Below are 15,578 nucleotides of genomic sequence, written 5' to 3' on the forward strand. Positions count from 1 at the left end.
GACGACATTCTGGACAGACATGGATGTGGACTGCAACATGACATGGTTGGTGGTCATCCTAGTCTATATATAATTTGCTAATTTTCCCATTTTGTAAAACAAAAAGAGTTAAACTACTCCCTATAATGCTCATGGGAGCCGCTAAAGCACGGTGGACAACGATTAAGAAGCCCCCCGAGCTAAAGTTTGGGCACCACGACACAGACGTACAGCAACATAGGGACACGATTTAAAGACATTCTACATTTTTACAAGAAGCAGGGAATGTATTTTATCAACAGTGACGCATTCTACGATTTTATAAGATATAATATAATATAATATATATCATTTTATGGCATGGTATTTTTATTTTAAGTAAATGAATGTTGTTGTTTTTTCAAATACACATTTTTAGTAGCATTTCTTCAACTTAAATAATTGTTTATTCGAAATAGTTTCATCAGGTTGAGTTGTGTAAATTGAACTGCAGACTAGAGGTTAAATAAATTCCCCATACAAAAGCCTAAAATACATTTTTACACTTTCCTGTTTTTCACATAAAATCGTCTTGAAACAGATTTCGTCACTCACGGTCTGAATCACGTGTGAATGCTAAGCAAGCTCGAGACCGCCGACGCTCGAGACTCGAGCAAGACGGAACTATCTGCCTCCTCGTGGGCGGGTCCCGCCAGGTTTACAGGAAATACAAGTATCAGGAAGTAGAAAGTTCTTTTGAGATTTGTTTTGTGTCGCTAAAATAACCAAGTTTAACTCGGTCAAAGAGCGGACACGCGCCGTGTTTAAGAGAAACACCAGGTGTTACAGCTGCCCGCGAGGTTTTAAGGTAGGTTTTAGTTGAAATAATACGCTTTTTCTGCAGCCAAAAACATGTAACGTTACGTTGCGTTGCTTTGCTTTGCTGTGCATTGTGATAACTTCAGACAACAGGAAACACAAACAGAAGTGCTTTCATTTCGTTTCTGTGCTTAACCTGTAACTACAGTACACAGTAACGTGTGTAACGTTAGGTATACAAGGAACGCTTCATACAGCCTCCACAGACACCCCATGTAATTTACTAATCAATGTATCCGTTGATTATTTGTTTCACAAACTTTGAATGAGTTTGAATGTGAGAAAATCATTGTATTTTTATAATATATTTTATTTATTTATATTTTTTGGAGTATTAACTAAACGTGGTGAAAAATGAAAGAAATTCATCTTACGATATAAAACTGAAACAGACATTTTTAGAAGTTTGAAGCAAAGGATATTTCGTTGTTTTTTTTTAGCTTGATACATACTTATTTATTGAAACTAGAATTGTTTTGGTGTTCAATTTTGACACAAGAGTACTGCTAACATGCTGAAATTAACTTCATAAATCTGTGCTAATTAGTAGCACATCATCACAACAATTTCCGTTAACGTTCTTAAGCACGGTAACGATGTTAGCAATGCACAAAGTACAGCCTGGACAGATGAAATATGGGCAAAGGGTCGACAACGTAGAGCTGAGCCTCGTCTCGTCTTCAACCTCTTATCTGGGATCGGGTCGCGGGGTCAACAGCTCCAGCAGGTGGACCCCAAACTTCCCTTTCCCGGTGCCACATCAGCTCAGCTCTGACTGGGGGGGAAATCCCGAGGCGCTCCCGGGACCAGTTTAGAGATATAGTCCCTCCACCTGGTCCCGGGCCTCCCTCGGGGGTCTCCTCCCAACCGGTCGTGTCTGGAACACCTCCCTAGGGAGGCGCCCAGGTGGCATCTTCACCAGACGCCCGAACCACCTCCACCAGCTTCTTTCCACGACAAAGGAGCAGCGGCTCTACTCCGAGTCCCTAACCGACGACCCAACTTCTCGCCCTATCTCTAAGGGAGACGCCCGCCACCCTCCTGAGGAAACCCATTTCGGCCGCTTGTACCCGCGATCTAACTCCCATTAACCCTTTTCACAACAACAAGCCATTTCTCTACAATGCCTTAAAATGTTTGTGTTGTAAAGATCTAAGAGTTTGCAGAGTTGTATTCTCCATTTTCTACTCATCCAGTACCTCTGCAGACCGTCACTTCATTCTCGTTGTGTTGGGTGTAGGGCCCCGCGGAGGAGAGGCCATGAAGCGAGTCCCCCTGCAGCAGCAGAGCTGTGGGTCCTGGGAGCTGAAGGAGCGACTGGGAACCGGAGGCTTTGGGAACGTCATGCGATGGCAAAACAAGGTAAACTAATATATAAAACTAATACCGAATATAAGTACAAATCACAAATACAATACTTTATTTTCCCCATTTCTAAATTAACCACTTAGTATATTTGTTTACATTGAATTGGAATTGATATAACAACAAAAAATCAGTCGTACATAAATCGGAATGACACAACAACACTTCACAACTGAAAACCAAACTGTGTGACATCAGTCCAGGAAGCCGTCTTTTCTTTTGTGCACCTCCGCCACTCACTCCCAGTCCCAGGATGAGAGCGTTGGACAGTTGCATCGGGACACTGTGGGTGAATAGCAACAACGCCCGCTTAGTGGACCTTCCTCTTCCTCTCTTCAGAACTGTTCTCTAGTTGCGTTACTCACTCTGAGCCGGAGCCGCGTCATCGTGGGAGTGTTGGATCCACAAACGACGGAGAGTCAGAAACAAGTTAGATTGTCATATGATGTAATTCCACTATTTAGTAATCAAGGAAGGAGTGAATGATGTATTGTGCCGCTGATCGTCGTCGCCGCCGCGGCAGGTGAGGGCGTGCGGCTGAACTTCCTCCGCAGGAAATGTCCCGTCTTCCTGTGTTAACGACAGCGCCGCGGGGCTATTATTAGCTCGTAGATGGAGTTGTGGGAAGCAGGGTGGGGGCCTTGTCCCGGGTGACGCCATGAGCCGTGAGATTGCTCATCATTATTGGGAAAGTCATCGGCATGCGTCCGTGTCATGGTTTGTGCTCCATTCACTCTCCCTTCTTTATCATCACTAGTTACTTACAAGTAACTTTTACTTTGTGTCGATTTTGGCGGCCCCTGTGGACGAAAGCGGTAGTGTCTCCGAGCACCAGAGTCCCTTTTTAGAAAGCCTCTCATTTTACTGCAGCCAGGTTGTGACAGTCTGCCCCTCTCTGTCCTGGTTCTGGTTCTCCCGTGCCTCCAGCAGCACGGTGTCGGTGTTGCTCTCCCCAACTGGAATCTGAGCTGAATGACTTTCTGGTGAACCTGCATGATTCCATCTGGTTTTTGCCAGAATCCGACGCGATGGTACCGATGACGAGCTTTGAGAATGAACTATAAAGAAAGTGTGTGTGTGTGTGTGTGTGTGTGTGTGTGTGTGTGTGTGTGTGTGTGTGTGTGTGTGTGTGTGTGTGTGTGTGTGTGTGTGTGATTTTTCAGGACACCGAGGAACAGATCGCCATAAAGCAGTGCCGTCAGGAGCTGAGCGAGAGGAACAAAGAGAGATGGATTCTGGAGATCCAGATCATGAAGAGGTCAGTTCCCTTCGAGTCGCACCGCCCTGCAGGAACACACAGAGCAGCTTCGTTCTATCCCTCCCAGATGACAACCAGTATTCCTTTCTTGCCATTTATTTGCAACGCGGAGGAGAGAACCAAGTTCCCTGTTGTGCGTTTGTGTCTCCACCAGTAGGACGCAAGCATCCTGTGCTGTAAACAGAGATTTAGGTGGGACCGTGTACCGTATGAGCGAGACATTTACTGCAATAATAAAGCCATAAAGTTGATTTTCAACACAGCCCTGTGCCCTCGGGATCAAGTACAAAAAAAACCAAAAACAAGACCAGCCTTGAGGTCATGCTAAGATCACAGACACACTTAACTCGGCTGGAGAAGTTGATTCTACCCCCCCCGATTCTTTTTTTTCCCGTCCCGACTCTTTCATGCGTTTCCTTTAAGGCTCTTTTTCTTTTTGGGAGACGTGTTGTGACTCACCGTGGTACATTCCATGATCAGCGGTGCCCTTAAGAGTCTCACGTTTGACTTCAATCCACCCGTCTGTTTCTCCAATTTTCTTAAAATACTAAATTTGCATCCCGAAATAGTAAAAAAAAAAAAAAAAAATCACACAAGACATTAAATCATTAGAACGGCGTTGGCGTTTTGGGCTATTCTGGTCTGCTGGTGGTTATTCTGGACGGGTTAATGTGCCGCCTTCTCATTCTGCGTTTGCTTTGGAGTGAGTATTTCATTTCCACACGCGTCTGTGTCGTCTATTAGCAGTTCTAGTTTGGGTTTTGGGTCACTGGAGTTGAATTGACAGCTCATGCGGGTTTCGATTTTATTTGTCAGATGTGTGTGTGTGTGTGTGTGTGTGTGTGTGTGTGTGTGTGTGTGTGTGTTTAGTCGTTTGCTGGTGCAAACGAGTATAAAACCCACTTCTTTCCTCATCCCGGTTTAACAAGTGTGTTGTTTCCAGACAGACTTGGTCTCGACCACAGCCCTCCAGCTCCCACGCTCAACTCGGGGGGGGGGGGGGAACCCACAGGGCAGGGGACACGTCCACGGCAACCTGCTGCTGCATTATTACCGCTACTTAACTCAGACGTACATTATAACAACTTTCGCAATGTTTTTGTTTGTTATGATCCGTTTATAGAAGTTACATTGCATCACTTTTTTCATCTGCTGAATGGTTTAGTAAAAAAAAAAGTATATTTGTATCCAACGATGTTTTTGCTGTTCCCGCCCACTCTCTGCTGAAAAGAGGCAGAAGAAAGATCAGGGGAATATTTCCCGCGTCATTCCGGTCGGGTTTTTCAGGGGAAAATGACGCGTTAATGGATGATAATAACCACGCCTTATTATTCTAGTGACGATGATCGCACGCCTCTCTGCTGTTGCAGCCGTTCTGACACACCGCTGCATGTTGTTCAACGGCGCGGATCCAGTCATTTTCCTGGTGCATCTGGTATCAGTTTGAGTTTGTCATCTATTGTGTTATAAAGAGGGCTCGACCAGAAACACGCCGTTTCAATCAGAGTTATGAAACAGCGACACAGTGTTGATCTACATTTCTACATTATTTTGTTATATATATATATATATATATATATATATATATATATATATATATATATATATATATATATATATTATAAAATAACAAAATATTGTGTTGGGTTTCCTCAAAAAAAAGTCTGGATATATTGGACCCAACTCGGGGGAGGGGCCTCAAGATAATTCTGGGATGTCGATTAACAGAATAAGGAAGAAGAAAGAAAAAGTGTTTTTGCTGCACAACATGCTGCTGATTTTTTCAGACTTTTCTTTTTTGTGTCTTTTTTTTTTTAATAGAGTGCTGTAGAAATGAGTCCTAAAACCTGGAAATGAGTTGTTTTGTTTTTTTTCCACTTCCACTTCACACGTCCCAAAGTCAATGAGGTCGTAGGTCAGATGTCTCAAATGAAGTCTGTGGTTTACGCAAGATAAAGAATCTAGTTCTACAACGTGAAATACGTCAAGAGTTTTGAAGCTTTTTTTTACGTTATCTTAATAAAATGCTCGAATGAACCCAAACAAAACGTCGTCGCGGCGACGAGCCTTCGTTGTGTACATGTGACCGTGGTGTAGTTTGTGTGTAGCTTAACGCTTTTCACTGCTGCCGATTTGCATTCGCACTTCAGTAATCATAAAAGCGGTTGTCCGTCCGTCCGTCCGTCTGGTCCACTCTCTTGGGATCATCTGGAGGGAATTTCTTCAAATTTTGGCACAACAATTTATTTATTCTTTCTACGGACAACTGCAACATGTTTGGTTGACGACCAGTCATTTTGGTTTTCTTGTGAATTACTGGATACTTTTATGTCTTCAGGCCTTTTTAAAACAAATAAGACGAGGAAAGAAATCACCAATGAGGAGGTGAACTTCTGCCAACTTATTGACGAGCAGACGTCGCTTCATTTGAATGGCTCGCTCTCCCAACAGACTCTGGTCTAGATTTAGATTTCTCTACATTTTTCTTTAATTGTCTTTTTGTCATCCACCGGAACAAATCTGATAGAACACGTCGTTCCGCCCCGCCGACTGATTATCTGCTCCTTTTTTGACTCGGCGCAGGTTGGATCACGTTAACGTCGTCGCGGCCAGAGAGGTTCCTGAGGGAATGCAAGAAATGATAACCATCAACGACCTGCCGCTGCTGGCCATGGAGTACTGTCAGGGAGGAGACCTGAGGAGGGTAAACGTCTGCTTTATGTTCGTGTGTGTGTGTGTGTGTGTGTGTGTGTGTGTGTGTGTGTGTGTGTGTGTGTGTGTGTGTGTGTGCGCGCGCACATACAGTCCTTGTGAAACAAAGAACACACAAATGTCACTTTTGCTTATATTTCACAATTTTTCGCCCGTGAGTACGACTTGTTTGCACTTCTTCTGCGGGTGAAATCTGGAGCGTTTTCTAGTTTTTCGAGTGTGTCGCCTCGAGGCGATGGACAATGTTGGCATACAGGCAGCCGTGGCAGAGGAGGAAAATGCCAACTGTCATAAAAAAAAACCGCAGCGTCATTAAAATTTCAAGGCATCCCAGATGGCCCAAAAAGTAAGCGGTTGCCTCTATTATCGGGGCCTCCCTCAAGTTTCCAGCAGTAGAAAACACTTTTAAATTCATTGTTTTAAGTAAAACAAATCGAAGGATTTACAGCAAAGCGCTCATTTGCCAATTTGCAAAAAACTTCTTTTTAGTTTAAAATCGCTGCCATGGATGCCCCTTTAAAAAGGAACGGTGCAAAAAATGCCTCCGCTGTACGTCTGATTCCTTCCAAACACAATGTTCTTCATGGAACGATCTGTGTTATCGAAGAGCGTGAAGTTCTGGAACATCAATGAAGAAGACGGGTTGATGCTGTTCACTGTGTCTGTGCTCCCTGCAGTATCTGAACCTCTTGGAGAACTGCTGTGGAATGAGGGAGGGCTCCGTGTTGATCCTGTTACTGGACATTTGTGAGTATCCCTTTAAACCCTGTCTCCACTGTGAGACCACTTTAGTGTGTGTGTGTGTGTGTGTGTGTGTGTGTGTGTGTGTGTGTGTGTGTGTGTGTGTGTGTGTGTGTGTGTGTGTGTGTGTGTGAGCAATAGATTGAGTGAGTGAGTGAGCTGGCAGCGTGATTAGTTTCCTGTAGTGGGGAGGAAATGGGGAAATGGTCTCGGTGACCAGTATCGTGACGTCACCGATGACCCACCAAACTCTTAGTCACCACGGCGACGGTGCACACTCAAAACGGGAGGCTTACGTCAGCAGTCGGACGCATTCACGCTCTGACCGCTGACGTAATGTACGAACGCTTTCATCAACAACGCACTGTATATTACACCGAGTGTAAACAAGGCTGAGAGAGGACACACATGGTATGGAACACACACACACACACACACACACACACACACACACACACACACACACACACACAGAGAGAGAGAAACTCCTTTTCCTGTTACCCACTGGTGGACATTTCCTCCTAATGAGTGATCCTCTTTAAACTGCTTTATGGGTGTGAGGGTAAAGACAAAGGTATGCACACACACACACACACACACACTCACGCAGTCAGGTGCCCAAAGGTCATGAGTTCCGTCTCGTTGAACCTACTTTGCCAGCACACACACTAGTCACCCTGTTGACGCATAAATCAAGCGACGTTATAGTTTCAGCTGTAAATTGGAAAAACAAACTATTTGACTCAATCTACAGATTAAAGGCTGCAGAATATGAGCCTCATGCTCTTATGTTCTTATTAAAGACTTTTACACCCGTTTTACTTCTGACCACTACCCAACCCATCAGTGATGTCACAGTGTCCTGGAGTCACTGCAGTTAGAAACACGATTTATTTACCTTTTTTTTTTTTAAAAGCGCACGTTTACAGCTTGAAGTCTTGTTTTTGCCGGCCTCTAGTGGTCTAACGTCTCGCTTCTCGCTGCAGTGATGTAGAGGTGAACTTCGGGCTGTTTCAGTACACTGTGACATCACTGTTTAATGAAACGGAGCACACTTTCTGATGACGTCCATGTGAAAGTGAAAGTGAAACTTTCAACCAGTGAATCACTGCTTTTCAGCCTGGGGTTTGAGTCTGTCTACAGGTCTTGGGGGGGGGGGGGAAACTATTGTATATGAAAAGAAAATTTAAAGCTTTTTCGCGGATCCAGAGGGAACCGAGCAAAGGTCTGATGACCGCTAGCATAATACAACTGAATCTCCCACAATCTGGCAGAGGGCAAGTTGCATTGTGGGTAATGTAGGCGCCAGGTTTTTACATGAAAGAAGAATGTGTGACATAGAATAGATGATATGTCTGGTTCTGCTGCATTGATTCTGGTTATTCAGTATATAAACCGTCCGGCGATGATACTGAATTGCCCGACTCTAACTCTGCATTCTTCTTCTTCTTCTTCTTCTTCTTCTTCTTCTTCTTCTTCTCCTCTCCCTGCAGCGTCAGCTCTGACCTACCTCCATAAGAAGAGGATCATCCACAGAGATTTGAAACCAGAAAACATTGTGCTGCAGCAGGGAGAGAAGAGAGTGAGTAGAATACCCTGTGAACCTTCTTGTTATGACCAGTACACCCGAACCACAACAAAGAGGACGTCTACAGTAAAGGCTTCTTTCCCTCCTCTTTTGTGGGTTTTGTTGGATTAAGTGCAGGAGACTGGTCTCTCTCTCAAGTTCACATGTTTACCGTCACCAGTCGAGCACGACTCACAACTGACTATTTAATGTGGAAAACACAACCCTTCAGCTGATCCTTGCAGTTTCAGGGAGCGTTTGGGATTGACTTGCTCTTACCTTCTGCTCTGGGCCTCCCTTTTCATTTTGTTCATTGTGTCCTCCAGCCTGCAGTACGACACGGGGAAGAAGTGAAGAATGCTATATAACTGAGGCCAGACATATTAAAGAGGTTATATATTCATGTTTATGCTGAACCAAACAGACTTATCTGCACAGAGTTTATAGTTTTGCATGAACTGGCTCACCAGAGAAACAGTAAATCCAATGTACAGACTGAGTTTTTGGTTTGTGTGGGAGGGTTAAGACTAAACGGTTGTATACAAATGGACAGAAAAGCATTGAAGTGGCTCATGTATTCTTGGCTCCTTAAGGATTTATTTATATATATATATATATATATATATATATATATATATATATATATTCAAGAAGTCTAGTAGTAGTAACGTCTCTGTGTAGTCAATAACTGTTAAATCAAATAAAGAAAATACACATCAATTATATTTCAACAATTATTGTTCTCAGTTTTCAAATTGAAATAAGGGCTGGATTAAAGAATAACTGACATAACTGAAAACTTTCAAAACATTTGCGTCTTAAGAGGAAATGGTGCATAGTTACGATGTATTTACACCTCAGGTTGATAGCAGACCACCTCAAGGTTTCGCTCAGAGAGAACCAGGACATTCTGATGTAGCATTTCAAAATAAAACTCCATCAAAAATCGCATTCACAAGCTAACTTCAAATCACATTCATGAGACAATTTGTCTAATTTCAGATGGGATTTTAGAGGAAATGGTGCATAGTTACGATATATTTTCAACTCAGGTTGATAGCAGACCATCTCAAGGTGTCACTCAGAGAGAACCAGGACATTCTGATGTAGCATTTCAAAATAAAAGCCCTTAAAAACCGCATGCATGCATGAGCTAACTTCAAATCACATTCATGAGACAATTTGTCTAACTTCAGATTGATGTAGCATCGAGCAGTACTTTGTTTGCACGTGTGCAGCAACGCTACCGACCGGATCCCGTTAACGAGCGACGTGTGTTGTTGTTCCTAAGTACTGGTATCGGTACTATTATATAGTAAATGCCATATAGTCCCATTATACTGGAGGGGGGGGGGGGGGGGGTGAACTGTCTTGTTAAGTTGTCCATTTGTAATTGTAGGATAACATATTTTTGCTCTCTTCTCTATCTTGATGTTAGCTGATCCACAAGATTATAGACCTGGGCTATGCCAAAGAGCTGGACCAGAGCAGCCTTTGCACCTCATTTGTGGGAACACTTCAGTACTTGGTAAGCGATGAAAACCCTGAGTGGACGACATTTTCTTCACCATCTTCTTCTTCACCATCTTCTTCTTCACCATCTTCTTCTTCACCATGCGCTGGACAGTACATGTCTCATCTTCGTCTCTATCTTCCAGGCTCCAGAGCTCATTGAGAGACAGAAGTACACGTTCACTGTGGACTACTGGAGCTTCGGGACTCTGGTGTTTGAGTGCATCACGGGATTTCGCCCTTTCTTACCAACCTGGCAACCCGTTCCTTGGTAGTACCACTGTTCGGAAATTCCTTTTTATTTACTTTTTTTTTTTTTTTTGGTGGCCTCTAGTGGTCTAACGTCTCACTTCTGGCTGCAGTGAAGTAGGAGTGAACGTCGGGCTGTTTCGCTACACTGTGACATCACTGGTGGTTTGTTTAAATGTCACAAAGGTTATCGTGAAAGGAAGTGAAGTCATGTTTTTCCAAAACTAGTGTCAAACATTTCTCCCCTCTCAAATCAAATGTTTCTCATTATTTATTTTTTTTGCAAAACAAGCTTAACAATGATGTTTTTGAAAGGACACGGTTGTTTTACGTGACTGGATCGTAACTCACAGGGAATATAATAATACTCAGGGGTTGCCAAAGCAAAGAATCGCAGGATATGTGGGTTGTGCCCCCCTTGTGCCTCACTAACACGACGAATAAAAGATGTGAAACTCCAAGGTTGGTCTGGTTACATGGAACAAAAACACACTCCCTTACTTGCAATTTCAGTTCCTGGCACGTACGTCCACAGGTTGGAATTCACCGAGATTAAATTGAGGATGAAGCGGCGGCGGGGGGGGGGGGGTGGGGTGCTTTTCTCTCATATAATCCATCTTTATCCTTTTATTATAGGCACAACAAGCTGAAGATGAAGCAGAAGGATGACATCGTCGTCTACGAGGACCTCGCGGGGGAAGTCCGCTTCTCCAAACATCTGCCTCAGCCCAACGACCTCAACAGGTGATTTCAGACACACACACACACACACACACATGCTAAAAAAAACAAAATCTTAAACCGGGACTTGAGTCAGTCTAACGCGTTGCCTGGTGTCTGACAGTTTGCTGTTGGAGAGGCTGGAGAGGTGGCTGCGGCTGATGTTGAAGTGGTCTCCTCAGGAGAGAGGCAAAGACCCCGACGCTGCGCCCATGGACTGCTTCTCCCAGCTGGAGGTCATCCTGCAGCTCAAGGTAAATTGAGTAAATCAGTCACTCGTCTCATTTAGATTTTGAGACCAACACACTGACTTGTTCTTTCTGCACTGTGCTTGGCCCTTCTCCTCCACCAGCTGGTTCATGTCCTGAACATGATCTCCGCTAAAATCCTGACGTACTCCGTCTCGGGCGAAGAGACCGTGGCGGACCTTCAGCTGAGGATAGAGAAAGACTCCGGCATCCCTGCGGCCAATCAGGAGCTGCTGCTGGAGGCGGGGCTTGCCCTGGAGCCCCACGGACCGGCCGCGCAGTGCGCCGTAGATTACACGGTAACGTCTCAACAGCGCCGTCACACAGCGGTCAACGTAATGATGGTGAATAATAATAATGAAGAAGTGTTGTCTGTAGGAGATAGATGGGCGACGGACAGACTTCCCCCTGGTCTTCCTGTTCGATCGTTCCTGTTGCAGCTATGAACCTCAGTTTGCTCCGCGCACCCTTCCAGAAAACATCCGCTTCATCCGTGAGTACACAACAACAACAATGACAACAGGTTTTTAAAAAAAAACGTGTGGTTCTGTGTCAAGCTTTTCTATGTTTAAGCTGCGTTGAATCTGCCTCGGTGGCCTAAACGCCATGAACACTTTTCCAATGAACTGAGTCCCCGAGCCCAACTAAGGGGTTCATTCAGGGTTTATTGTTAAATTAAGAATAATAACACTCATTTAAACCACACACTGTTAGTAGACAGAGAGAACCCTCCGGATTCATGGTTAAGATCACCTCCAGGTATAATTAGAATGGAATGTTTTTATGCCGACGTGAACAATAAGCCTTCCTGCGGGAAAGCTACAGACTGTTATAAATAGAACGACAATAAGCATGCAACCTTTTGCCCTTGTCTTTGTCACAGAGTCCTGCCATAAGCAGGTTCTGGCCTACAGCCCTCTGAGGAGGACCTGCGGCCAGGCGTGGCACACCATCCGCTCCCTGAAGGAGGACTGGCAAAGGCTGCAGCAGGGGCAGAAAGCCGCCATGTAGGGAAAACACACGCGCTCTCAAAAACACAAAACTTTGTTTGACAAAAAAAAAAGACAACCCAAAAAAACGTGCGTCTTTGCCGCTTGTCTTTCAGCATGAGCCTCCTGAGGTACAACTCCTCGCTGTCCAAACAGAAGAACGAGATGGTGTCCATGTACCAGAGACTCATGGCCAAGCTGGACTTCTTCACCACCAGCCTTCACATCGACATGGACAAATACCAGGAGCAGACGGCCACCGGGATCGGTACTGTGTTACAAACAAAACAACAACAAACAAAAAAAAACACGTCGGTAGATAGATAGAGGGCAGGTTTACACGACAGCCGGCAAAAACGGCTTTTGAGCTGCCCTTCAGTCGTAATTATTTATAGCTAAATTTGGATGGAAAGTGTCTAGAACACTGGCTAATGATAGTCTTTTTACATGTTCTAGCGTCAGAGAAACTCATGGGCGTGTGGAGGGAGATGGAGCAGACCGCTGTCAGCTGTGGTCAGGTACGGTTGAGTGTGTGTGTGTGTGTGTGTGTGTGTGTGTGTGTGTGTGTGTGTGTGTGTGTGTGTGTGTGGAAGGTGAAGGACTATCCACTTGTGCTTTAAAATGACCAAAAAAATGACCACAAAAACTTGTGTGGGTGTCTAGGCCAAGGTGAGCGAGCTGGAGGATGAGATGATGCAGCTGCAGCCCGACATCGTGGATGTGCAGCGGCAGCCGTGGCGGAGCGGAGAGACTCTGGACACGCTGTGAGTCTCTACCGAACGCCACTGTGGAAAAAAACAAACCAAAAAAACAACAAGTGATGACCTTTGAACCCTCCTCTCTTCTTCCCCCTTTTTTTTTTCGTTCCTCAGCGAAGGAAAAGCCTTGGAGCTGTTCCGCAAACTCAGAGAGAAGCCCAGAGGTTTGGATGGAGCGCGCGTCCGCGTAACACTCAGCGCTACGGTGTTTCCATGTAAAAATAAAATAAAATAAACCTGCCTCTTCTCTTCCCTCCCCCTGCTCAGACCAGAGGCTCCCAGGGGACAGTCAGGAGGTGGTGCGCCTGGTGCTTCAGGCCGTGCAGTTCTACGAGAGGAAGCTCCGAGACTTCTACACACACCTCAGGTACCTTTTTTTAAAAATGAAGCCAGCCGGTTCCTGATGTGTAAAGTCATTTCTAGACGGTCTAGGTCTAGAATAATCCGCGGGGATTGGGACGCGCTTCCCTGTTCACAAACTGTTCCTTTCTCCTTGTGCCTCCGTGTTTCGCGGCGCTTGACGCAGTAAGACCGCGGTGTGCCGTCGGCGCGTGATGGAGCTGCTGCCGAAGGTGGAGGGCGTGGTCCAGAGCATGGCCGAGAGCGAGCAGGTCCTGATGAGTCTGCAGGAGAAACGACAGAGGGAGCTTTGGAACCTGCTCAAAGTGGCCTGTGTGAGGATGCACTCGCACTCTCTCTCTCTCTCTCTCTCTCTCTCTCTCTCTCTCACTCACTCACTCACTCACTCACTCACTCACTCTTGTCTTGTGCAGAGTAAAGTTCGCAGCCCGGTGAGTGGGAGTCCCGATGGATTACCAACCCCCTCTTCGGTGCCGCCTCTGCTGACCCCCAGACACAGCTTGCAGGAGTTGTGAGTGCACACACACACACACACACACACACACACACACACACACACACACACACACACACACACACACTAAGCTGCACCCAGAGACACATCTCTGAATGTTTTTAATTCACCACGCCGCTCGTCGTCGTTCACACATCTGCCGGCCACTCGAGTCAAAATTGTGGCCGTTTTTAATGCCGACGATCTTCCTACAAACTCGCTCCTTTACTTCAGCTTCCTACACACCGCTCTTCATCATCTCCCCCCCCCCCCAGCACAATTACATTTCCTGTGCATACGCAGATGAACCATAGTCGGCGTTGTGAGTCTGCATGAATCACTTTGGGTGTGTCCGCAGAGACGAGTGTCTTGTGGCGGAGAGCAGGACGTTCGAGGGGCGGCTCCAGAGTCTGCTGCACGACACCATCCAGGACTCCCAGAGCAGCATGGAGGTACTGACGCTCGTTGTCGTGACGCCGAGCCGCTGCGTCGTTTATGGTCATTTAAAAAAAAAAAAATGTTTTCATGTGTAACGGCGCTTTGCTTTGGCCCCAGGTGTTGATGGAGTGGACGTGGCTGGACGGCAGGCAGAACTTCTCCAGCGACCTCTCCTGAATTTGGGGGTTCATCCTTTGCGTACGCGTGATGCTCTACTGCCCCCGTGTGGATGGGATGTCAAACTACCGGAGCAAGTGGTGGGAGTTGTTTTTTGGAAAGAAATGTGAATGAGTAATATAGCTGCTGGCATGTATTTGCTTTATGAGATTAAGGAGTGGGGAAAAACCTACTCGGGACTCCCGTCTTTGATCAGCGTCAGCGGGATTTATTAAAGCTGGATCTTATATTTTTTTTACTCATTTTGTCATTTTAACAAAACATGAAATATGTTTTTGGGGGTAAAGTTGCCCTTCAGTGGCATCACGGATGGAACCAGATGACTCAAACCATTTATCCCACCGACATACATTCCTGCAGTGTTACTGTACTCCGGCACACACACACACACACACACACAGGGAGAGATACTTTAATCCTCAAATTTAGAAAGCACGAATGTACATTTTCTGTTCTTTTTTTTAACCAAAATTGACAGACAATATATATAGAATATTTCTCTTACATTTTGAAACTATGTTTTTGTTGTATCAGAAAAATCCATATTCTATTTTAAGATGTGTGTTATGTGCCTAAATGTAAATATGTATCCGGCTTCTCTCTGGACCTGTATTTTAATTACGGACGTTATTTTAGTAAGACGATCATTGAACGCCGTTTATAACTGTAAAGTGACTATCATAAGTCTCTGCTGGACGACTGTCTGACTGTGATCTTTGTTTCTTAATTATATAGAGGGTGGACACAATAACAACAACACCTGTACAATACAGTGCAGCCCAGTATCCCTGCAATAAGTTGAAGTGCTCCTGTTGAACTCGTTTAAGTTTTAAAAAGAGATGATTTATGGTCTAAACTGTGAGATTAAAACATTTCTTTGTTTTGCTGAAACGATGCAAAAAAATAGTCAAATTGATGGACTGTGAAAACTGCTACAAAACGAACTAAATGAACCTTTTAGTTGGCTTTAACCTCCTTACATTTAAATCAGTGTATTGTAGGTATAATCCCAACTGCTGGTAGTCTTTACCTGTGTAGATCCTACAAAGTGATGAGAGACGTTACACATGTCAAGTATCTGTGATATCTTGTCTGTGTGTGAAAAGTGATTCTTTTCATCTTGAATACAGTATTTGACTTCATTGCAAGTGATG

General features: G+C 44.9%; 1 protein-coding gene across 1 annotated transcript; it reads left to right on the forward strand.

The window, feature by feature from the left end:
• The first annotated feature begins 687 nt into the window (after positions 1-687).
• ikbkb (inhibitor of nuclear factor kappa B kinase subunit beta) lies at positions 688-15,566 on the forward strand. Its single transcript, XM_068703806.1, has 22 exons — positions 688-826; positions 2,078-2,199; positions 3,366-3,460; positions 6,044-6,164; positions 6,850-6,919; positions 8,407-8,495; positions 9,919-10,008; positions 10,139-10,263; positions 10,878-10,985; positions 11,086-11,215; positions 11,314-11,508; positions 11,588-11,702; positions 12,093-12,216; positions 12,315-12,466; positions 12,655-12,716; positions 12,862-12,962; positions 13,071-13,120; positions 13,224-13,323; positions 13,483-13,630; positions 13,730-13,827; positions 14,168-14,261; positions 14,365-15,566. The coding sequence occupies exons 2-22, from the start codon at positions 2,098-2,100 to the stop codon at positions 14,422-14,424; spliced, it is 2,229 nt and encodes a 742-aa protein (XP_068559907.1). The 5' UTR covers positions 688-826; positions 2,078-2,097; the 3' UTR covers positions 14,425-15,566.
• The last annotated feature ends 12 nt before the right edge of the window (positions 15,567-15,578 follow it).

This window comes from Cebidichthys violaceus, unplaced genomic scaffold, assembly GCF_023349555.1.
Source record: "Cebidichthys violaceus isolate CVI_PGR_0920_01 unplaced genomic scaffold, fCebVio1.0.p SCAF_9, whole genome shotgun sequence".
Taxonomy (NCBI): Eukaryota; Metazoa; Chordata; class Actinopteri; order Perciformes; family Stichaeidae; genus Cebidichthys; species Cebidichthys violaceus.

What these genes read in the sequence shown, in the direction of transcription:
- ikbkb (XM_068703806.1), top strand. Translation starts at nt 2,098, where the DNA reads ATGAAGCGAGTCCCCCTGCAGCAGCAGAGCTGTGGGTCCTGGGAGCTG. An exon ending in GAGATCCAGATCATGAAGAG is followed by an intron (nt 3,461 to 6,043) that starts GTCAGTTCCCTT and finishes GACTCGGCGCAG; the next exon opens with GTTGGATCACGTTAACGTCG. An exon ending in CAGCCCAACGACCTCAACAG is followed by an intron (nt 10,986 to 11,085) that starts GTGATTTCAGAC and finishes GGTGTCTGACAG; the next exon opens with TTTGCTGTTGGAGAGGCTGG.